The sequence below is a fragment of the Budorcas taxicolor genome, chromosome 17, assembly GCF_023091745.1.
Source record: "Budorcas taxicolor isolate Tak-1 chromosome 17, Takin1.1, whole genome shotgun sequence".
Taxonomy (NCBI): Eukaryota; Metazoa; Chordata; class Mammalia; order Artiodactyla; family Bovidae; genus Budorcas; species Budorcas taxicolor.
Window position 1 is genome coordinate 15,146,081 of NC_068926.1, and position 24,846 is coordinate 15,170,926.

Consider the following 24,846-nt stretch of genomic DNA (forward strand, 5'->3'; position numbering starts at 1 on the left):
AAAATATGAGTGGCTTGCCTTATATTAACAGCCCAATTATTCTTATCAAATATAATACTTATTTAAAAAATCAACTAACTTTACTAGTCATTTACATTCCATAAAGGAGGCAAAGACCAGGAAATAATAGGTTTTATTACCTAAGTAGGAAGAAGACAATAAAATTGATCAAACCCACTTAATTATCAGTTGGTATAAAGGTGAAGTTATTAAATTTCATTATCTCAGAATGCCTTTATACTCTTAAAAATAACTGAGGAACCTGAGAGCTATCATGTATGTGGTTGTATCTATCAACATTTACTGTATTCAAAAATTGAGAATAAAATAAAGTACTACACAATAATAAATAATAAACTCATTACATGCTAATATAAATAACATTTAAAAATGAAAAACAGTTATATTTTCTAAACTCAAAAAAATTTAGTGAGATGAATGGCTCATTTTGCAAATATTTCAAGCATCCGGCTTAATAGAAGGCAGGCTAGATCCTTGTATCTGCTCTGCATTCAAACTATTGTGCTCTGTTGTTTTGGATGAAGCATATGAAGAAAGTCTGGCCTTAACTACAGATACACAGATATGTAGTCGGAAAGGGAAAGATCCCTGAAAGTGTTTTGGGAACCCCCAGGGGTTCTTATACTACACTTTGAGAACAGCTAAAGTAAGAAAATTTAAAAAAGAAACTAAATTAAAAACACCTAAAAAAATACAATAAATGCAAGGCATTTTAGAGTTTCACACTAGAAATAATGTCTTTAAAGGTAAAAACAATATTCAATAGAAATAATCTGTTAAGAAAGAACATAATTCAAATCACAACTCTAGAAATACTTTTTACCTGTCTAGTAGAAACCTGAGGTATTCAGAACAGTCTTGTTGTGATCTGGGGGTAAACCATGGAGGTCTGGAAGCCTCAAAGAATATCCGAGGTGCATATGCTTCTCTCTGTTGATCGAGAAAACACAAGGAAGTGATTCTCACACCATGAACTAAATACCTAAATCTTAATATATAATGTTTAATAAAGATGACTACAATTACATGGGCTTAACCTTTAACAAAGGACCAGACAAATACATTTAGGTAACTTTCAGTCTTAACTTCTCATTCTGCAGATCAGAATTAAGATCTAGAGAAAGTACGCGACTTGCCCAAGGTCATACAGCTAAACTAGTAGCAGAGGGGATTTTTATCAGACCCCAAGACTCTTTAACTTAATACAATGCTTCTGCCCTTATCTCTCTGATGTGCTTGAATCCACCATTAAAAAAAAAAATCTGAAAAAAAAAAAGTTGGTGGATATATATTTTGGATTAAAAAGGGACATACTCTACAAAGCCATGCCTACTGATTTTAGGTGAAAATGTCTTTGACTGGGAACACATGTCATAAATGTATGGAATATGAACACACTGCTCAGGAACTTTGCTGACTTTATTTGTTTTAACATAGGAGCAGTTTAGTGAAGTGACTGCTTGCGGACTTTAGAGCAAGGTAGGCTGAAATCCTAGATTTTGCCATGACAAAAAAAGAACTGAAAAAGACATCTGCAAAGTTGTGATTCAGTTCAGTTCAGTTCAGTCGCTCAGTCGTGTCCAACTCTTTGTGACCCCATGAATTGCAGCACGCCAGGCCTCCCTGTCCATCACCATCTCCCGGAGTTCACTCAGACTCATGTCCATCGAGTCCGTGCTGCCATCCAGCCATCTCAGCCTCGGTCGTCCCCTTCTCCTCCTGCCCCTAATCCCTCCCAGCATCAGAGTCTTTTCCAATGAGTCAACTCTTCGCATGAGGTGGCCAAAGTACTGGAGTTTCAGCTTCAGCATCATTCCTTCCAAAGAAATCCCAGGGTTGATCTCCTTCAGAATGGACTGGTTGAACCTCCTTGCAATCCAAGGGACTCTCAAGAGTCTTCTCCAACACCACAGTTCAAAAGCATCAATTCTCCGGTGCTCAGCCTTCTTCACAGTCCAACTCTCACATCCATACATGACCACAGGAAAAACCATAGCCTTGACTAGATGGACCTTTGTTGGCAAAGTAATGTCTCTGCTTTTGAATATACTATCTAGGTTGCTCATAACTTTTCTTGCAAGGAGTAAGCGTCTCTTAATTTCATGGCTGCAGTCACCACCTGCAGTGATTTTGGAGCCCCCCAAAATAAAGTCTGACACTGTGTCCACTGTTTCCCCATCTATTTCCCATGAAGTGATGGGACCAGATGCCATGATCTTCGTTTTCTGAATGTTGAGCTTTAAGCCAACTCTTTCACTCTCCTCTTTCACTTTCATCAAGAGGCTTTTTAGCTCCTCTTCACTTTCTGCCATAAGGGTGGTGTCATCTGCATATCTGAGGTGATTGATATTTCTCCCTGCAATCTTGATTCCAGCTTGTGTTTCTTCCAGTCCAGCGTTTCTCATGATGTACTCTGCATATACGTTAAATAAGCAGGGTGACAATATACAGCCTTGACGTACACCTTTGCCTATTTGGAACCAGTGTGTTGTTCCATGTCCAGTTCAAACTGTTGCTTCCTGACCTGCATACAGATTTCTCAAGAGGCAGGTTAGGTGGTCTGGTATTCCCAACTCTTTCAGAATTTTCCAGTTTATTGTGATCCACACAGTCAAAGGCTTTGGCATAGTCAATAAAGCAGAAATAGATGTTTTTCTGGAACTCTCTGGCTTTTTCCATGATCCAGCGGATGTTGGCAATTTGATCTCTGGTTCCTCTGCCTTTTCTAAAACCAGCTTGAACATCAGGGAGTTCACGGTTCACGTATTGCTGAAGCCTGGCTTGGAGAATTTTGAGCATTACTTTACTAGCATGTGAGATGAGTGCAATTGTGCGGTAGTCTGAGCATTGTTTGGCATTGCCTTTCTTTGGAATTGGAATGAAAACTGACCTTTTCCAGTCCTGTGGCCACTGCTGAGTTTTCCAAACTTGCTGGCATACTGAGTGCAGCACTTTCACAGCATCATCTTTCAGGATTTCAAACAGCTCAACTTGAATTCCATCACCTCCACTAGCTTTGTTTGTAGTGATGCTTTCTAAGGTGATGCTTTGACTTCACATTCCAAGATGTCTGGCTCTAGATTAGTGATCACATCATCACGATTATCTGGGTTGTGAAGATCTTTTTTGTACAGTTCTTCTGTGTATTCTTGCCACCTCTTCTTAATATCTTCTGCTTCTGTTAGGTCCATACCATTTCTGTCCTTTATCGAGCCCATCTTTGCATGAAATGTTCCCTTGGTATCTCTAATTTTCTTGAAGAGATCTCTAGTCTTTCCCATTCTGTTCTTTTCCTCTATTTCTTTGCACTGATCGCTAAAGAAGGCTTTCTTATCTCTTCTTGCTATTCTTGGAACTCTGCATTCAGATGCTTATATCTTTCCTTTTCTCCTTTGCTTTTCGTATCTCTTCTCTTCACAGCTATTTGTAAGGCCTCCCCAGACAGCCATTTTGCTTTTTTGCATTTCTTTTCCATGGGGATGGTCTTGATCCCTGTCTCCTGTACAACGTCACGAACCTCAAAGTTGTGATTGTAACTTGAAAATTTAGAATTTGAGTTATTTGTGGTATATGACAGGGTTCTCAGCTAAGGAAAACATTTCTATCAAAATAGGTGTGTTTATGGCATTCTGAAGAAAAGGAATTTGGTGGATTGTTTGCAATGGGTTTCAGAAATCATTTGATTCATATTCCAGTCTTGCCACTTGTTTGCATGGCCAGGAAAGCAGGTCATGTAAGCCCTGTTTCTTCACCTGTAAAATAGGGACACTACCTTATTACCTCATAGATTGATTTTGAGGATTAAGAGATAATATATGCAAACCACCTAGCACAGGAACTAGATGAATTTAAATGCTCAATACATGTTAGCTTTATTAATTATGAGAAGAAAAGCCTTTTAAATCATATAGGGAAAATCTACCTACCTAATCTACTTGTCAGATACGGTCTCAACTATGGCAGAAGTTTAATTAGATTCTCTTGTTAATTCTTCTTTTGTTGAGAATATGGAAGACTCCTAAGGCTTTTTCCTAATAGCTCTAACTTAAGTTAATATAGTATATATAATGTATTTATTTCTACACATATACACATAGATACACATACACCTACCATATGCATACATGTTATACAGCTGACCATTGAACAACATGGGGTTAGGGGTCCTGACCCTCTGCTTAGTCAAAAACCTGTGTATAACTTTACAACAGGCCCACCATATCTGTGGTTCTGCATCTGTGGACTCAGACATGGATTATGTTGTACTGTAGTACATATTTATTGAAAAAAATCCATGTGTAAGTGAACCTTTGCAGTTCAGACTGTGATGTTGAAGGGCAAACTCCATATAACATACAGTAAATACAGCATACAGTAAATACAGCAAGTACATACATCCATTTACTAGAAAACAATGTTTGGAAGTTGCAGGGAGGAGATTTCATCTCCTTTGGTCCTGAGGTGTTAAATTTGTGGACATATTTCCTCCAGGCAGAGAACAGTAAAATGATCCTCTGAGTATTTCAGGCCATCACTCATGCCACTCTTGACTCCTTCCATTTAAGAAGTTATACTTGAGATATTTCTCAGCTTGTAGGTAGGAAACAAAGCATTCCTAACAACTCAATTCCATCAATTCTAAATCTATCTTCTCTTCTGGCTGTAACTACCTATTCCTTTAGACCTCTGTGAAATGAAAACAGTAAAACCAGAAAATATTATTTATAAATGATTTGTATTATTCACAGGTATTACTCAAAACTTAAAAGTATAAGTTCTTTGAGCATAAGGATTCCTTTCTGAATGCTTATCAGACTTCATATTACATCTCTCAATAAATGGCTGTTTACATGACATTCTTGCTATTAGCATAAACTTATTTCGTTGGATTAATTTGTGGACATAAAAGATCACGAAATTTTAAGCTCCATAACTTCTAACAGGTAAACAGTTTATCCATTAAGTTCAAAAGTTTAGTCATAATGAAAGGGTATATACATTAGAAATGGGAGGGAAAAAAAGCCAAGATGTCACAAAATTATTTTAACTATTCATGTTAAATTGTTCATTACTATGAAAATCTACCAAATTAATATCTATAAGCTTAATATTAAAGATGCATTTTAAAATATTTCTTCATGAAGGAGCTATTTTTTGGATAGGAAATCAGATTTTACCTATAATAATTAGAATAATGGGTCAGTAAAATATTCATCTACAAGAATGCAAAGTAGAAGGGAGAAGTAAGAACTTAAGGCATATCCTGATTTTAGGCAGTATCTCTTTAGATTTCTATGTGGATCTGTTGTGCTGGGAGAGAGATATATTATTTCTCCAGTTAAAAAGGTTCATCAAATTTGGTATAATGTGAAGTTTAAAGAAGATTATCAATTCAGTTAACATATACATACTATAGACACTTACACTCACCTGTGTATGAGCCAAAAAGGCAAAAAGATGCTGTAATTTTTTCATTAATGAATTGCACCCATTTAGATTTAAAGATAATACTTGTCTCCTGAAACTGAAAGATAGTAAAATATAATGATTTTTTGTCTACATGTGTACACATGATGCACTTTTTAAAAGCTAAAGGGAAGTTAGTTCAAGTTATTATCCTTAAAGTAAAATTTCACTTACCTGAAGGCCCTTTACCTGGCAAAGTCACTGGCTACAATGTAGTGAAGAAGGAAGAAAATGGTGCAAATAGAAATAGATGAAGCTATTAACTAGTAACTTGAGTAAACAACTTTTAAATTCTTTCAACTCTGCATGAAATGTAAAAAAAATGTCCTGTCATCAAAACTATGATAAAGTTAGAGTTTTAAAGAATGTAGTACTAGTGCTGAATGGGAAAAGAAGAAACTTCAAAAAACAGTATAGAACAATTGGATATCCTTTTGGGAAAAAAATGGAATTAAACAAGATTTCATATCATTATAGATGCCACAGAGAAGTAATGAGCTAAATGTAAAATATGAAAATACTGAAGTATTTAACAGAAGAAAAGGGGGTAAAGGGAGTTTAGAGGGGAAGGTGCCCCAAAATTCAGAAGCTATAAATGATAAATAGCAGATCTGACTACATAAAATAAAAAATTACAAACAAAATACTCGATAAATGTATCATTCTGATGGGAAGAAAGCACGTATACATCCAGGATAAATCAGCAGGAAAAAGAAAAGGACCCAACAGAAAGGTGCACAATGGGAAGAACAGGTCATTCAGAAAAGAGACACAGTGAACAAAGATACTAGAGAGGGCAAAAAACTGTAAAGGTCAGCCAAGATGCACTAAGACACTTTTGTCCAGATTGGGAAGATTTTTTAATACTGATTTTATCAAGTACTGCTAAAGGGATGGGGTCATAGGTACAATCATGTATTAGTATGCAAGTTCAAATGCTATAACCTTTCTGGAGACCAATGTGGCACACCCTATTCAAAGAATAGCCTCTATATCATAGGCATATGGGCAGATGTTAATTATAAGCAAAACAACCTAACATTCATCATTAGGAAGATGATTAAATTAACTGTGACACATCTATTTAATCAGAATGACATTGCTCTGCCATTACACTAACATGGGACTATTTCCAATATAAATCATCAAAAGAAAAAAAATAAGTGGCTGGAAAAGAATAAACAAGATTCTTTGTAAACATATTTTTAAAAACCAACGCATTTGTTTTATACTAGATAAATCTTATCACTGTACAAAAATAGGTCTGGAACAATGCAAGCAAAACAACAGATACCTATGCGAATGTCTGATTTTTATTTTATGTACTCCTAGATTTATTTAAGAATTTACATATTACCAAAGAAATAAAATATGCTGTCCGCCTATTTTGAGATAGTATTGGCTGCTATAAAATAAGATGTGCTCTTTGAATTGTAGCTGTCAGTTATAACTGCTTTGAGTTTTTGCTTTCTCTATCATTTATAAAATTAGATGGCTGGATTAGATGACCTCTGGTGGTAAGACATGGATTATTTTGGTTTTATGCCTAGTATCAGTTGTGTCTATGAATAAATATTTGCTTAGAACACAAGAAAAAACTCCTAAAAACAAACGAACCATTAGACCAAATGAAAACGCCTTAGTTTTGATTGTATATATTGAGACCAGGAAAGAAAGTAAAGCTAAACTCTTCAGCTTTTAGTTTATGATTCCTCTGTGATCAGTCGCTCAGTCATGTCGGACTCTTTGCAACCCCACACCGCAGCCCTCCAGGCTCCTCTGTCTATGGGATTCTCCAGGCAATAATACTGAAGTGGGCTGCCAAACCCTCCTCCAGGTATGATACCTCTCGGAAGGCACAAAAACTTACAAAGGCCTAGATTTCAATTTGTAAACATCTTTGGTCAAGTTCCATGAATATTCTATTGCTATAGAAGAGAAAAATCCAACCAGGTTTTTGCCTTCAGCGAAAGTTCATCACTATTTTGTACCTTTACAGATTAAATTCACATAGCTAACAGTCACTGATTTCCTATTTGCTTGGCTGCAAAAGAAAATGTATTTGAAAGTAAATCTGTAAGATGGCAAAGGAACATGTCTGTTATACATCTGTTCAGTATCTATCAACTTGGGATGGGAAGCAGAGCTTGAATTTCTTTAAGGGCAGGGAAGAAGTTATTGATCTGAGAAACAGCAAAATACCTACAAGCAGAAAAAACTAAATATGACCACCTCAAAAGATACACAGGTTAAAAAAAAAATCAGTCTTACAGGATAATAACAAATTGTACTTGAGGACCCTTAAACTCTGTGAAGTAAGTTCAATCACTTCCTCTGATATATTAATAAATATCAAGCCAGAGTAATTGAAAGACTCTAAATGAAATAATATAAACATGAAGTATAATTTATATAAATTAGCATTTTAATAGCTCCAGGTACTAAAAGCAATTTTGTTTCTGAATAAGGCAATTATATGAAAATATTAGTATTTTTTCTGCCATATATAAGAAATAATTTGAAGACAATCTCACCATCTTACATTTCATCAGCATGCATCAATTTCTACAGTAAAAATGACAAATTTTTTTAAAGTTCAAATTTAAACTTACTCTGTGGCCATAAACAATGCTTGTATAACACTGTTCATATAACATGTATTCCCTAGATTAATAAGACCAGTTTTCCCAGTTTCAGATTTTCCAGAAAGTCTAGACAAGCAAGATGCCAAAGAATTGGATTGAGAAGTCCAGGCACTTTGATTGAGAATCAATTTAATCTTCTCTTCACTGGGCTTAGGAAAATCCTGTAGATCATAAAGAGGAAAAGTAGTATAAAATATAAACTATTTTTTGTTATTAACACCATAAAGAAGATTCTTCCACTGACATTTATTCTTTCTTTTTTCCCATTTAGTTTTGACATCACTGATAGTACTTGACCAGTCATCAAAAAAATCACAGTACATGGCAAAAATAATGGTCTCCAAAAATGAATAAATATCTCCTAGAGTTTATCAAGCTGAGGAATACTCAAGAAATAGGAACTCAAGTCACATTTGAACTATTTCTACTTCCTCTTTGCCAGCAAAATATTTTCAAAATAAACCTCTGCCATCAGAGAATATGTGGCAGTGCTATTCAAAGTCTGTAGAATGAGGACTTAGCACACAACTGAATTAGCTTAATAGTCTGCTTTCAAATTTTGCAGTAAAATAAGAAATATCTCTTTATCATAGACTACTAATATTTGCCCAGTATTAGCCCTTAGAAATGAAATCTCAAAGTAGTCAGAGAATGAAAAATGAAAGTATCTAAGCACAATGACCTCTGACTTTAAAAAACAAAACTCCACCTCATGTTTAACCATAGAGAAAATTATTACAAGATACAGTTTCTTCCCTGCTTTGTGACATATGAGATAAAATGTTCAGTGTCAGTGGTTTTCAAGCATGAGTGGAGTCCTGGAGACTAAGAAAAGCTGGCAAAATCTTGAAGGCTTTTTTTGGACTGCTGTTACCACCTAAAGCACTTAAACCTCAGAAAATACTTTCTGAAGGAATTTTAATCTTTTGATTTTATTGTTGTTGTTGACATCTAATGGAAAATCCTTCCCTTAGTTTAACAGGGAGATCCATGCAAACTGAGCCAACTTTAGTTATCAGAATTTTCAGCTTTTAGAGGTGAAGAATGACATTTAACAACAGCAGTAGCTTTCATCTATGGACACAGCAGCATTGCAGAAAGAGGTTAATACTGCTATCAAATCCATGACAAAAACCTTTATAAAGACACACATTTACTTCTCAAGTGTCCAAGGGTCATACCAGTAGTATAGCTTCTTTGCTGAACAGTTTTGTGTTTTGGCCTCATCCAAACTCATTCTAACTAGAAACTCTACAGTAGAAAGAATATGCTTTGTATTCATTTCAGATACAGAAGTAAAGATAATGAGACCTTATACTTTATTTCAGACCTCAAAAAGGAACATTATCAATAAAACTGATTTCTAACAACTTCTGAACACATCTAGCTGAAGGAAGTTCTCCAATTATTTTGCTGTTCCCTGATTAAGCAATACATTTACTAAGAGGAAAGTACGCTTTCTGCGACCCATTTTTCAAGACAAACAGAATCAATGCTTTTTAGATCCAGTATCCACACAAAGTTGAAAAACAGTGAGTTCACAAATAATTCAAGTAAAGATTCTAAGATATATGAACATTCATGAACAATCCATAGCAAAAATGAAATAAAAATCAGAGAAGAAACAGAGGTCAAATACTGTAATTACAATGCCTTCCTTTGAATCTAAGATGTATCTTACATATTTTGACATTTCTGATATTGGGAAGCAACTTATGTATGTATCAACTTAATATATCCTTTTTTAAAACAAATTCCTCCAAAGCTGTTACGAATTTAAAGATATGCCTTAACATTGTTGGCACTGTAGAACTGAAGAAATATGGTTATTAATTTGGAGAGTAATAGCACATAATAAAGACATCACTCTCTAAGAATTATTGAACCACGGTTCCAATTGCATTTTTCAAACAAAAAGCACATTTCCATAAAAAGGTAAATTGAATAGCTGGTTATAGGAAGGTTCATCGCATTCATCTACCATATCATAGGCTGCAGCTCCACAAAGACTGGTGCAACTGTCATCATACCTTTATTGCCTCCAGGATGGGTTCGTAGAGATCTGGAAATCCAGAGTAGTGGTACATCATACAGTGAATCAGTTCTGTTAACTGCACTAGGAAGGCTGTACTGGAAGGCAGACCATCACTTTTGAAGGAATGAACCAAATTAACTACATGAGGAACAATCTGAACAGAAAAAAAGACAAACATTCTTCAATTTACACAAACTGGCAACAAATTCCCTAGCCTACAAATGGAATAGGGTTTCCCTGGTGGCTCAGACTGTAAAGAATCAGCCTGCAATGCAGGAGACCCAGGCTTGATCCCTGGGTTGGGAAGATCCCCTGGAGAAGGAAATGCAACCCACGCCGGTACAAATGGAGTGCAAGTGTTACACGATCAGCAGAGCTCTTCTGTATGTTCAGCCACTGCCTTCTTCTAAAAACGTTACGAAGTTAAACATTTCTAGAATACCAAGGTAAATCTAGTTTTTGAAGCATATATAACTGTAATCCATAAGACCCCTCTCCTCATGCTTATACTCCATTTAAAACTAAGGTACAAAAAATTAAGGTAATAAATAGGAGCCTAAGTCACTGCTGCCATTCTAAAAATGGCTTAGACTGAAAAATGTTGGGGCTATTATATTTACCAGATTGTTTAATAGGGACAGATGTTTAAAAGATAAACCAAGCATTAGCTTAAGAGTGCCATCTAGTGTGAATTTTAGATTTTTCACTTGAAGGAATTAGACATATTATCCCAGGGACGGGGGAGCCTGGTGGGCTGCCGTCTATGGGGTCGCACAGTCGGACATGACTGAAGCGACTTAGCAGCAGCAGCAGCACATTAAAGACTGCTTCAAGAAAATCTTCACGATAACTTATCCATACAACTAAAATTACAGCTGAGGCTACAGCACCACCTCTATTTTAGACAAGGGACTACCTTTATTTTAGGGACGGTGTCTTATGTAACCATGGTTATCCTTACTAACGATCCCCATGTCCCACCTCCAAAAAAGAAGAGATGATTCTAAAAATGAAGAGAATTAGGAAAGTCCATTATTTTTAAGGAACTGGGGTTAGAAATTGAAGTGAAATCTAAAATGCTCATTGCTCATAACTACGTAGAAAACTATTAACACTGATAATAAGCACAATGTCCTTTCATTTTAAAATTAGAGTAAAAAGTCAATATAAAGCCAATCACATATTTAAGAGGTTATTAACAAAATAAATGCTACTTAGCAGCAATGGCTCATTAGTACAGAACTACACTTATTTCAACTAATTATTATAATTTGATACTACATATTTAGAGTCCACATGTAAAAAGCATCTTATTATTTTCCCTTCGTAGAACTTTTGTGTATGTATGTGTGTGTATATATGCAGCAACATGGGAAAATATTATGTGATGTTAAATTTCAAAAGAAGGATACAAAAATTACATATTGATTATAAATATAAATACAACCTTGTTAAAATATTTAGGGGAAAAAACATTGTAACGGAAAACATAAAAATTAGTGTAGTGAGATTGTGAGTAATTTCATGATATATTGCCCTAACTTCCTATATTGTTATATTTTCTTTCTATACAAGTTTAATTTTGTTATAAATGAATTATACACTTACTATAAAGAAAATCTGACGATACAAACATGTATGAAGTAAAAGTCTCCGTCCCACTGTCCAGCGAAAGACATTGGTTGTATATCAAACTTCGTATGGCATGTCACGGCACATACCATATATGTGATTTTTTTGTACAAATGGAATCAAACCTATATACTGCCTAGAACTTTTCTTGTTTCAACTGACAATCATCTCTTGCCTCAAATTCATGCAAAGCCTCTCAAATGGTCTCCTTGCTTTCACCTTTTGCCCTCCTTCAGACTACTCTTAAAGTAGCCAAATGAGCCAAATAAAAAGCAGTGTAGAACATTATTTGGTATAAGCAGTGCAGAACATCTATTTGGTTCATGGCTAACTCATGACAAAAGTGAAGTTACAGCCAGCTCTATGGTCTTACCATCAAATAGCGAACAATTACAGTTATATTCCAATCGGCCCCCTTCCTTCTTGTAGGAAGAAATTCATATTCTTAAAATAATAGTGCTATTCTTCGTTCTCCTCTCTCTGGTTTTACTCTTATGCTTTGAGGTCTTAAATCATATTTTTGCTTTCACACCACTTTCTTTAATCTTACCTCCACTGAAGGCATTAATCTGACCATAAAACTACCAGTTCCTAATGGTTCACACCACTGCTATCATCGCTACATTTCAAAGCAAATCTGAATTATAATTTTTCTCCATAAAGCCACATCTATCAGATATTTGCTAAAATAGTCAGAAATCCAAAATTAGGGTTTCCTCAGAGGTGATAGGAGAGACAAAGATAGAAGAGAAGAAAGAATCTTTAAAATGATTATTTAATTTATAATACTAAATCGTCCAAAAGCCTTCCTAGTGTAGATTGGATCTTTGTGGACAGATAATATACCTAGTTATCTACTATTACATCTTACATGGTAAAAAATGATCACTGACTCAGAAATAAGATTAAGTTCTTCACAAGTGTATAAGACAGATGTCCAAGCAGGTTATTATCTTCTAAATATCTGAAAACTGATTTTTTTTTTCCTGAATGAGCAAATCTGAATATTTGCAGACATTACTGTGATAGTCACTAAACTTAAGTTAGTATTTGAGAAAATGTGTATAACATTTAATTAGAAGGCTTGATATTTTCTCTTCCATTTAAAATTTGTCACTTATAAAAAGCATATGAAAAGCAAATGGTCCATAAAAACACACTCTGTAATATCAATCTTGGTTTGCTTCAAAATATTCTAAATGATTCCAGGTTACTGTTCATACTTAGCAACTCCTAAATCTGAGTCCTTTGCTGAGTTGTTTAGAGTTACCGGTGATTTAACTGCTGCATGACCCACTACTAGATGCCCAAGTTAATTCTAGTTGAGTCGTAGGTCAGGCTATACACAGTATGTAGACAGAATAATTAGGTTTTTGTTTTTAGACTTTATTAAGCCAGATCACAGTTTCCTATTTTAGCTCTAACTGTTCTTTAAATAAATGATTTCATATTTACTTATTTCAGTAGTCAAATATTTCAAAGTCAACCATTTGCCATTTCAATCACTTTTTTGTGGGGAGGGCGAAGGCAACAAAAGGTAAGGAGATCCCTTCCATCTTTTAAAATATTGAGCAAAGAAACAGGTTTAGAGTATAGCAAAAGTGACTTATCTGAGAGAATAAGGAATGTGTGGAGATTAATAAACATTAGAATGGATTTCCTCCCCAGAAAATAAATAAATATAAACCTTTTCTCAAACAGCTGATACATGATTGTGCCTGACGGGAGGAACAAATAGTTGTTTTTTTTCCCTTGGACGATTTTGCTAGTATTCTTGCTATATTAGCTCAAGTTTGAGTTTTGTGTAATGGATAACAAGTTTATTAACTGATGATCAAGCTCACCAATTAGAACAATAAACTACAGAAATCACTCCTCCTAAGTGATAATGTATTATAATGTAATTACTTGTTAGTAAGGTTTACTTCTGATAAGCCTGCAGATTTTCCTTCAGTGGAAATGGGGCACTGAGTAGCTGATGTGACACATAATTCTCTGAGGCTAGTTAAATTTCCAACCAACAATCAGCAACTGAAATTCTGCATTTCATCTGTCTCTTGCCTCTTTTGAATATGTTTGTGGTAGGCCAGGCCTCCTAAAATTTTAAACTGTGGCTGTGTTGATTGAGCTTCTAGTCCTGTAAAACTGAGGATCAGACCTTGGAGGAAGTCAGTAACCACATAAACCACAGTAACCACAGTAACCACATAAACCATAAAGCACTGCTTTCCTTTGATGCCCTAGACAGAAAAACGGACAGGTTCTCAAAGTTACATTTTGTCATTTCTCACTTGCAATAACTGATAATCAAATAAATAATATGAAATCAAACCAAAACCAGTGATGCAGCTGATTAAAAGTGGTAGGATTCTGGATATATTTTAAAGGAGGAATCAACAGAATTTATAGGGTATGAGCTGAGAGAGAAGGCAAAGCCCTAATTCTAGGGCAATAAAGACTGATGTTCTCCTGCTTCTGAAGTTCTAGAGCAGTCAGTGGTTTCAAACCATTTTTCTCCTTCTATGCTGCTCATGTGTGCAACAGACAGTGAACGGTGACACTGACACATGACACTTCTCAAGTGCAAGAGTAACTTTTAACTTTCAATTGCTCGTTGTGATCACAAGTGGAAGTTTTGGTGAGACCCAAAACATTCTAAAATATATTCTTTGAGAGGAAATCTCACAGTATCAATTTTAACAGGACTCATAAAGCTACAGGAAAATAGATTTAGGACCAATCTATAATCTTTTCACAAATACAAATGTGACTCAATACTAAGTTGAAATTTTAAAACAAGGTTTTTTGAAGTAGGAAACTTGTGTCATAACTTACCAAATGGAACGCCTCTGGAGAATGCTGAAAACTAAGCAGCATGTGAGAAAGAACTGCGAGAGCACCAGGTCGCACGAGAGGAAACCAAAGGCGATTAAAAACCTGCCCAAAAGACAAGCATCCACTTTAAGGTCTGGCATGGAAACCATTATCCCAATCAGTGGCTACTTTCATTGGGCCCCAAATTATTGATGTGCTTATCTCCTTCCTGGGAAGTTTTATCATAACATATACAATTAAACTCTGGGAGAGGGAGAAAGTTAGGAAATAATATGACAGAGATCAAGGGAGTATAATGACCCCACCAACTCTTAAAACTACATCATCAAATAAAAATTCTGTCAAACAGATTTTTGTATCAAGTATCAAGGTGATACTCCCTGGACCATTATTCATTCAGAAAATACTTACTGACCATCTACTACTGCCTGGCACTATTGTATATACTGGGAAAACAATAGTGGATTCAAAGCAAACCTCTCATCTTAGAGGGCTTACTGTCTAGAGGGCTGGGTAGAGGCAATTAAAAGTAACATGAGAGAAAAATGCTATGAAAGCGAGGCATGTTGAATAGGGAATGCTGAGTGGCAAAAGGCTCTGCTGTTTTATTACAGAGAATTTTAAAAAATGCCTCATGATAAACGTGACCCCTGACTACAAAAAACTGAAAGGAATGAGACTAAGTCTGACAGATTAACTGGGAGAAGGGCCTTTGCTCTGCTTATTATACTCAGCACTGCAAAAGCCCTGAGGCCTCCAGCCTGGTGGACTAGAGATATAGCGAGGAGGGCAGTGTGTGTAAATAAAGCACAGAGACTGGGGCAGTCACAGTGGAAGACAGGACGAGAGGAGCAGCAATGGCCCAGGCCGGGGGCGGGGGGGGGGGGGGGCGCGGACCTCGTGTGATGCCTGAAGGGGATCGGGGCAGGAGCCACAGGGCTACTGCAATCAACATAGCCAGGGGTGATGCTTCCAAGGCAGGAAACCCAGATTTGATCCGTGGATTGGGAAGATCCCCTGGAGGAGGCCATGACAACCTACTCCAGTATTCCTGCCTAGAGAATTCCTTTGGACGGAGGAGCCTGGTGGGCTACAGTCCATAGGGTTGCATAGCGTCGGACACAACTGAAGTGACTTAGCACAACTGGTGATGAATCTGCACCAGGGTGGTAGTGATGTAGCTGGTTGAGAGTGGTAGAATTCGGGATATATTTTAAAGGTGGAGTCAATAGGATTTGTAAGATATGGGCTGAGAGAGCATGAAAAGAGACAAGAATAGCTTCAAGGTTGAGCCTGAGCACATGAAAGGCTGCTGCTGCTGCTGCTGCTGCTAAGCCGCTTCAGTTGTGTCCAACTCTGTGCGACCGCATAGATGGCAGCTCACCAGGCTCCCCCGCCCGTGGGATTCTCCAGGCAAGAACAAGTCGCCATTTCCTTCTCCAATGCATGAAAGTGAAAAGTGCAAGTGAAGTCGCTCAGTCGTGTCCGACCCTCAGCGACCCCAAGGACTGCAGCCCACCAGGCTCCTCCATCCATGGGATTTTCCAGGCAAGAGTACTGGACCCCAGCCATTGCCTTCTCCGACATGAAAGGCTAAAATAGTCATTTAAGATGGGGAAGACCAGGTTTGGGAGGGAAAAATCAGGAATTAGATTGTGGATAAGCTGAACCTGAGATCCAAGTATATGGAGAGCTGGATACATGAACATGGAGTTTACAGGAGAATAATGAACTAGAAATAAAACCCTATCAGTCATGAACTTAGAGACGTTGCTTAAAGCCATGGTGGCTGTGTGAACTGAGAAGAAAGGAAGCCAGAGGTGAACCTTGAAGGCACTCTAAAGTTGGAAAGATCCACACCAGGACTGAGGAGCCAGTGAGCTAGAACAAAGTCCAGGACAGTATAACATCCTGGAAACTGAGGGAGGAAGGTGTCTCAAGAGGGAGTGACCAGCTATGCCAAATGACTAACAGGTCAGAGGAGAGGAGGCTTGAGAAACAACTCGAGTTAAGCAACACTGGAGAGCACAGGTGTCAAAGATCGTTTTGGCAGAAAAATGGTGGTAAAAGCTTGATTAGTTAGGATTCAAGAGCTAATGGAAGACTGTGTTTTCATAATAAATATTTGAAAACAGCAAAATTATTATTATGACCTAATCTTAAGCAGCATTTTAAATTTCTAAAGCCTATTCAAAATTTTTATTCAAAAGAAAACCCAAAACTAGATGCTTTAACGGGGACCACCCAAAGATAAAAGACTTATATGGACTTATATGGGTCTTACTTCCTAGGTAGCACAGGTGGTAAAGAACCCGCCAATGCAGGATATGTAGGAGAGAGATGCGGGTTCGATCCCTAGGTCAGGAAGGTCCCCTGGAGAAGGAAATGGCAACCCACTCTAGTACTCTTGCCTGGGAAATCCCATGGACAGAAGAGCCTGGGGGGCTACAGTCCATAGGGTTGCAAAGAGTCAGACACGACTGAAATGACTTAGCACACATGTATTACATGGCTCTATACATTCCAAAAGATTAATATACTCCCACTTACCAATTCTATTTTCAGTAAAGTAACATCTATCAAAATAGTAAACTTCTGGACAGCTGCCAGTCCTTTCAAGAGTGCAATCACCCATGTGTCTACGTGCTGAGCCAATGGCCAGGACAGCCAGTCAATCATTCTGAAAATTAAAGGATAACAAAACTAGTAGCATTGACAATAGCTTTGACATTATTCAGTTAGGAATAACAAGAGTAACTACAGTAGTAGTTACAAAGTCACTCACTTTGTGACTCAATATTTACTGAGCTTGCATGTGAAAAGTACTATTGAAGATGTATTTCCAGTGTATTAATTCATTTAACCTTCACATCAGTCCTGTAAAATTCATTCATAACCTACAGATGAGGAAGTGAAACACAAAGAAGTAACTGATAAAAGTATTTAGGGACCCCCAGCTAATAAATGGTGAATTGAGATTTTTAAACCAAATCACTCTGACTTAAAACCTGGTTTGTTTTACTATTTTTGTTGTATATATTCACCCAAACTGGATTACTGGATCAAAATCAAATAATACAAACAAGTGGCTGCTTGTACTCAGGGATTTCCAATCTTGTCAACTGACAGTCTTATATAACACATTTGTATAAAAATAATTTCTGATAATCATTCTGCATAAATGCAAAGTTTCTAATTTATTCTTCAGTAGTGTCAATTTATTAGGCAAATTTACTCTAAGAACAGTTCAAATATGGCTATCTGAACTAAGACATGCATATGAAGCAAAATTTCTCCTTTCTGGTGATTACAATCTAAATAAATATAAAATGTACTGTTAAAAAAGACTATATTTTGAATCGTGAAACAGGTCTCTTCATCTCTCTCAAAATTCTACTATACAAAGACAACAAAAAGAAATTTCAAATAGACAAAAGGGCACCAAGTATACAAACACTGAAATGGCCTTGTTCTGAAATAGTGAGCGCTCTTCTCTTTGAGTAGGGCTTCCTTGGTGGTTCAGTTGGTAAAGAATGTGCCTGCAATGCAGGAGACTGGGGTTTGATCTGTGGGTGGCAAAGATCCCTTGGGGGAGGAAATGGCAACCCACTTCAGTCAGGATTCTTGCCTGGGAAATCCCATGGACAGAGGAGCCTGGCAGGCTACAATCCATGGGGGCCCAGGAGTGGGACATGACTTAGTGACTAAACCACTACCACCACCTTTTTGAGTACCAACCCAATTAAATGAAAATAAAGTAACATGGGGTATGATGGAAACTATCCCTTATGTTAGATATCAACCACAATGAAGAAGATGCTACAATGCTTCTGGAAGGCAACTGGGCCAAATGTTCATATTATTTGATTTTGATCCAGTAATCCAGTTTGGGTGAATATATAATAAAACAAATAGTAAAACAAACCAGGTTTTTAAGTCAGAGTGATTTGGTTTAAAAATCTCAATTCACCATTTATTAGCTGGGGGTCCGTAAATACTTTTATCAGTTACTTCTTTGTGTTTCAGTTGCTCATCTTTAGGTTATGAATGAATTTCACAGGACTGATGAGAAGGTTAAATGAATTAATACACTGGAAATACTGTGAATGTCTCCCTTCTAAATGTTAAGATGAGGAAATAAATACATCCTTTGATTGTACAAAATGTAAAATACATAGTACATAAACACACGACCAAAAGAGCAACTAACACGTCAAAAGGACTGGCCTTCATATTGATATAAACTATCTCCATTAACACTGGAGCATTATCTTTAGTAAGATTTTTGCTCTTAACGATTAACCTGTCCTATCAGACACTGAGTGGCTTCAGAGTTCATACTGATTTTACCACAGGTTATTTGTATGTTTCCTCTATACGCTACACACATTATTTCTTTTTCCCTTTCTTGTTTTTCTGGCCAACAATGATGGTTTTAAGTCATTACAGTTGTCCCTGAGAGCTGTTCCACACCTCTCAACTGTTGTTAACCTGGTTTTCCCAAGTCTGTGGCCACTCTACATACCCAGAGTAGAAAGTAGTGACATTTGCATTTGTGTGTGGAGTATATTCACTGCAGCACTGCTTACAATACAGAAAAAATGCAAAATTATCATAAGGAAATGACTTATATTTACTATGGAACATTAGGTAGAATTTTAAAATATGAGATAGGTCGATATGAATCTAAACACAAGGATCTAACACAAAAATATCTGAGCTATTATTGAATTAAAAAAGAAAAAAAATGCTGCTAAATCTTTTTAAAAACTGTTTAAAAGAAAACATGAGTACATGTTTTATGTATATATATATATTTACTATAAATGTGTACATGAAAGCACTGTGGTTTAGAGAAGGAGAACAAGTGAGCACCTCTCTTTGGCTCTACAGACTCTTCCCCATGGGGAGCACAGTCCCAGAGTGGAACCAGACTGGGCTCCCTAGCACACGGGGCCCAAGTTTCCCTTTAGCTCAGGTCCAAGGGGAGTACAAGTAAAGCTGAGGGGGCAGAGTAGCAAATTCCACTTGGCCATGGCTTTTCACCATCCCTAATCACCCAATCAGCCTTTGCCTCCATCCTCTCCACTTCTAGGCTCCCGTCTCACAAGCCTCTATCTAGTCTTGACCTTATCCCATGTGTAACCCATGTCCTAACCACCCTAAAGATACTTCAAGTCAGAAGTAACACAAATTTGAAGCCCTAAGAAGGCAATGGCAACCCACGCCAGTACTCTTGCCTGGAAAATCCCATGGATAGAGGAGCCTGGTAGGCTCCAGTCCATGGGGTCGCTAGGAGTCGGATACGACTGAGCGACTTCACTTTGTCTTTTCACTTTCATGCATTGGAAAAGGAAATGGCAACCCACTCCAGTGTTCTTGCCTGGAGAATCCCAGGGATGGGGGAGCCTGGTGGGCTGCCATCTGTGGTGTCGCACAGAGTCGGACACGACTGAAGCGACTTAGCAGCAGCAGCAGCAGCAGCAGCAGCAGCAGCAGTATTCAAAAAATATTTGAATCTCTATTATATAACAGATACTGCATTAAATGCTAAAAATATAACTCTAAATTATGATGTATGCCTTCAAACTGATAGGGAAAGTTAGGAAATATTCAACGGGCCACACAATAAGTAGCAGTGTTGGCATCTGAAGCAATGATCTCAGTACCTGCTCTGCTGGCAGAAGAGACACTTTTGGCTACACTTTAATTACATTCTAGTCTTGCTTCAGTTTGATTGGATACACATAGGCTCAAATCCTCTCACACACAGTCACTCTAGAATCAGTTATTTTTATGGTTAACTACTGTAATCTTATCCACTGTGTATTGGTTACAATTTGAATTTTAAGGACACTTAACCCTGATAGGCTGACTTAATTTCCTACTATTTAAAGAACATTCAGTAGCTGTAATAAATCTTGTTTCCTCCATTAGATTGTGGGATTAAGAACAGTGTTGTTACAGTTCTGTTTTGTTTTTTAATCTCTAATCTTTGATCTGCATTGAAATGGAGCTGAAATCTATTGACTAAATGAAACTATTTCCCTCTAGAGCTAAAAAAAGGACATGCAACTTAAAAAAATTAACACTGGCAGGGCTTCCCTAGTGGCTCAGACAGTAAAGAATCTACCTGCAATGCGGGAGACCCGGCTTTAATCCCTGGTTCCGGAAGATCCCCTGGAGAAGGAAACAGCAGCACACTCCAGTATTCTCGCCTGGAGAATTCCACAGACAGAGGAGCCTGGTGGGCTACAGTCAGTGGGGTCACAAAGGCTTGGACATGACTGAACGACTAACATAATATTATGAAAGGCATCTTAATTTCACTTTTATATGGCAGCTTAAGGGCTAGATCCAGCTTTCAGTCTTATTCTTTCCAATGTTTTAAAAATTGGAAAACTTCACATAAAAAATGGACGTTGGGCTTCTTCTGAAAAATCAGGTTAGCAACACTGAACTCAAATTTTCCTATGATACAGACTTAGAGAATGGAACTTATGATTACCAGGGGAGAAGGATCGGGGAGGGGATAGTCAGGGAGTTTGGAACTGACACGTACACACTGCTCCATTTTAAATGGATAACCGACAAGGTCCTACTGTACAGCACAGGGGACTCTGCTGCTCGATGCTGCATGGCAGCCTGGACCAGAGGGGCGTCTGGGGGAGAATGGATACCTGTACATGTATGGCTGAGTCCCTCTGCTGTCCACCTGAAACTACCACAACATTGTTAATCGGCTATACTCCAATATAAATTAAAAACTTTAAAACCAAAAAAAAATTCCCCCTTGATAATAAGACAACAGAAGTTGAGGATCAGCTTTCTCTTTTAAAAAGTGCTTATGAACCCTGTTTCCTATTATTTCAGTTGTTGTTTAGCTGCTAGGTTCTGTCCAACTCTTTGCAACCCCATGAACTGTGGCCAGCCAGCATCCTCTGTTCATGGGATTTCCCAGGCAAGAATACTGGGGTGGGTTGCCTTCTCCATGGGATCTTCCCAACTCAGGGATGGAACCAGCATCTTCTGTGTTGGCAGATGGATTCTTTACCACTGAGCCACCAGGTTAGTTACACCTGGCCTATTTCATCCTTCAGTGTTACTCATCTAGTTTTGGTACAGTATCTGCATTTGGGTTTCTGTGGGTTACAGAAAATGACAGTGAAGCATGACAAGCGCTATGTGTGACATATAGAGCATGAGGGAGTAGAGGGTGGGTATGATAAAAGTAAATGTTACTATCCTTTTCATTTATATTTGTAATACAAGAATAATTACTCCAGGTACACTGTAAGTTAAATAGGATCATGTAGGAGATAAATTGGAAATGCAATACAAAAAATGGATCACAATTTCCCATAGAAACAGGTAGGTAAAAAATAATTTCCAAATATATCTTAAAATAAATTCTTAAGTTGGAAACTATCATTGTTTTGAAGAGGCTGAAAAACTAAGACTAAGGGTGCCATCAGAGAACCCCACGAACAGTATGAAAAGGGTGCTATACCCAACATTGCAAATCAACTATAAGAGTAAAAAAGAACTAGAGAGCGAGATTTGTACACATGTAAATTTCTGAGAACCCAACATAAAATATCAGTACTGAAGTTTACATGTTACCTCATGACTGTAATTTATAATTAGTTAAAATATAATCTGTAATGCAAAAACATTTTGTTCCAAATCCTTACATTTTCTTTAAATGTGCTATCAATACACACATACAGGGGAAAAAAATAGAAAAAATTACAAAACAAAACCAGACAGATATGAAACAAGAATAGGAAGACAGGGAAATAACTAATAACATCTTACCTTTGAAAGAAAAATTAGTAAATTATTAGATAGTATTGATGTCCTTCCCCTTGTATCTCCAAAAGGTCTGCACTCTCATTTCCTTCATATCTTTACTTCAAGGTCACCTTTTCAGTGAGGGCTTCCTTGTCTATCTTATTTAAAATTGCAAACCATTCCCCATGCTTTATTGCTTTCCTACTTTTTTTCCAAAAACATTCATCATACTATTTTACTTATTGTATTTAATTAAATCTGAAAACAGAATCAATTTTAGGATGTATAATTAGGTTATATACCACCGCAGCAACAAAGTTCTGCAATTTAAACACCAATGACTATACCTTTCAACATCTCTGAAATCAGGATGTATCTTGGAATCAATATAATATGTTGATACTGTCTGCCTGCTTCCCCAACTACATGTCCATGAGGAGAGATATTTCTATCCATTTGACTTTTAAACATTGCTTGGCATTCCTGGTAAGTGCCCAATAAATGTGTTTGCATAGCTGAATGACCCGAAGCACAAGAGTACAAGAGTACTGAGAAGTAAAAACAACATGAAGTCTACAGCTGGACATATAAGACTAAAACTGAAAATCATCAAGGATAAAGAGAAAGCATAAACATACCAGGAGAGCCTAACTACTCACAAAGGAAAGATAATCAAACCGACTGCAGACTCCATATTAGCAACAACAAATGCCAGAAGACAGTGCAGTATTATTTTCAAAATGCTAAGAGAAAATGATGATCAGATTAGAATTCTGTGTCTTGCCAAATCATATACTTGAGAATATGCAAGAAAAAAACACACTTTGAACAGACTAAGAAAGTCTTACCCAGAGGTCCTGGTTGAAAGAGAAAGTAAAAGTATGTACTAAGCAAAGGTACAGGCTTAGTCAGGAAGAAAAAAGAAGATCCCATAGGGAGGAAATAGGTTTCAGGAAATGATACTGAGCAAAGAAATTCGTAAAATATATCGATAATCCAACCAACTCCTGACTGTACAATAAGTGTATATGTGTGTTATATTTTTGTAATTAAAAATGTTGAATTGAAAATGTATTTGTGAATTACTGGAATGCCTGCAAGCCTACAGTAAGGTAAATGATTCAATTAATTAGGAGAATCTTTATATATTTGATTCCATGATTTCAGTTCTGCACATTGCCCTAAGTTTTTCATTACCCACAAAATACAGCAAAATAATCTTCTCCTTCCAAATCTACAATTACCATCTACGATGTTATGAAGGAGTACCTGCAAAGAGCTTGGGTCATACTGGCGTCTTTTACATTTGGATCCGTAGTAAGGCTCCTGATGAGAACTGTGATCATCTGAAGAGGGATGTGCTGCACGAGGCTCGCCAGTGCTACAGAAGGTTCAAATGAAGCATCTATATTGTTTTAATGAAAAAGACAAAGGAATACGGCAAGACGGTTTAAATGAAGTATGTGGAGAGAACAGTTTACCCCTTCCACCAAGTGGTTGTTATGCTCCACCTCCTGTGTAGACGCTAACATACAAGGAATGTTGAACTGCAGAAATGAGACATTAAGAGCTAATGGCAATGAACGTTCATTCTACAGGAAGAACTACTGCAACATAAAAACTATTCCTATCACCATATTTAGTCCATAAGTTACTTAATTTTCTTGCATTCTTTAATACTGTTTTTGTCGTGCTAAAATAGTCATTTGTAAAAGCAGTAGTCAGAAAAGAAATGCAAGGCATCGTTTAAATTAACCCCTTAGTTCCTCCAAAGTAGCTTACTCCTATTAATTACAGTAGTCACTACACTGCTCTAAGGACAATTTTTAGTCTCTTAAAGAAGTAGAAATTAAGATGAATTTTAGGGGGACTTTGCTTAAAACACATAAAAATTAGGCAAAGCCAAGGTGAGCACCTTTACTGCTAAAGGTGAGAAAGTTCTGGGGAAATCTAATTGTTCTAGCAACACAGGCAATATAAGAACAATTACAATTAAAAAATAAACCAAAACTCAGATGATGCAAATACACAGTTGGTAATTCTTTCATAAATGCATTTAATTCAACAGAAAGCATGGAGACTGTTAAAACTCTAGTCTTAGTTCTAATTCTCAAGATAAAAGGGGGTTCCACCTCCTTCACAACTTCAGTTTCCAACAACAGCCGGGAAGGATGACGGTACCAAGCAGAGAGGGAGTGAACACAGTTTTGGATCTAGTGTTGCACAACTTACAGAGCTGGAAGCTCCATGTCTGGACAAGGAACATAAACACACAGGTAAAATTTCTGGGTGAGAAGGCATTTTCCTGTTAAGTATCACCTGATCCCCTCCTGTAGTTCTAAGGTCACAATTCGTGGCCTATATATACCTGGAGCAGGAAACACCAATCACTCAGCCCCCTGGCATCCACTCTCACAA

General features: G+C 37.1%; 1 protein-coding gene across 1 annotated transcript in view; it reads right to left on the reverse strand.

The window, feature by feature from the left end:
* USP38 (ubiquitin specific peptidase 38) overlaps window positions 1–24,846 on the reverse strand; it is a 33,797-nt gene that overhangs the window by 7,193 nt on the left and 1,758 nt on the right. The window contains exons 2-8 of the mRNA XM_052654704.1: window positions 23,698–23,833; window positions 17,185–17,314; window positions 14,635–14,736; window positions 10,163–10,321; window positions 8,100–8,293; window positions 5,452–5,545; window positions 845–951 (exon numbers count right to left, since the gene is read on the reverse strand). Of these exons, the coding sequence (XP_052510664.1) occupies window positions 845–951; window positions 5,452–5,545; window positions 8,100–8,293; window positions 10,163–10,321; window positions 14,635–14,736; window positions 17,185–17,314; window positions 23,698–23,833 (922 nt within the window). The remainder of the gene's footprint in view (window positions 1–844; window positions 952–5,451; window positions 5,546–8,099; window positions 8,294–10,162; window positions 10,322–14,634; window positions 14,737–17,184; window positions 17,315–23,697; window positions 23,834–24,846) is intronic.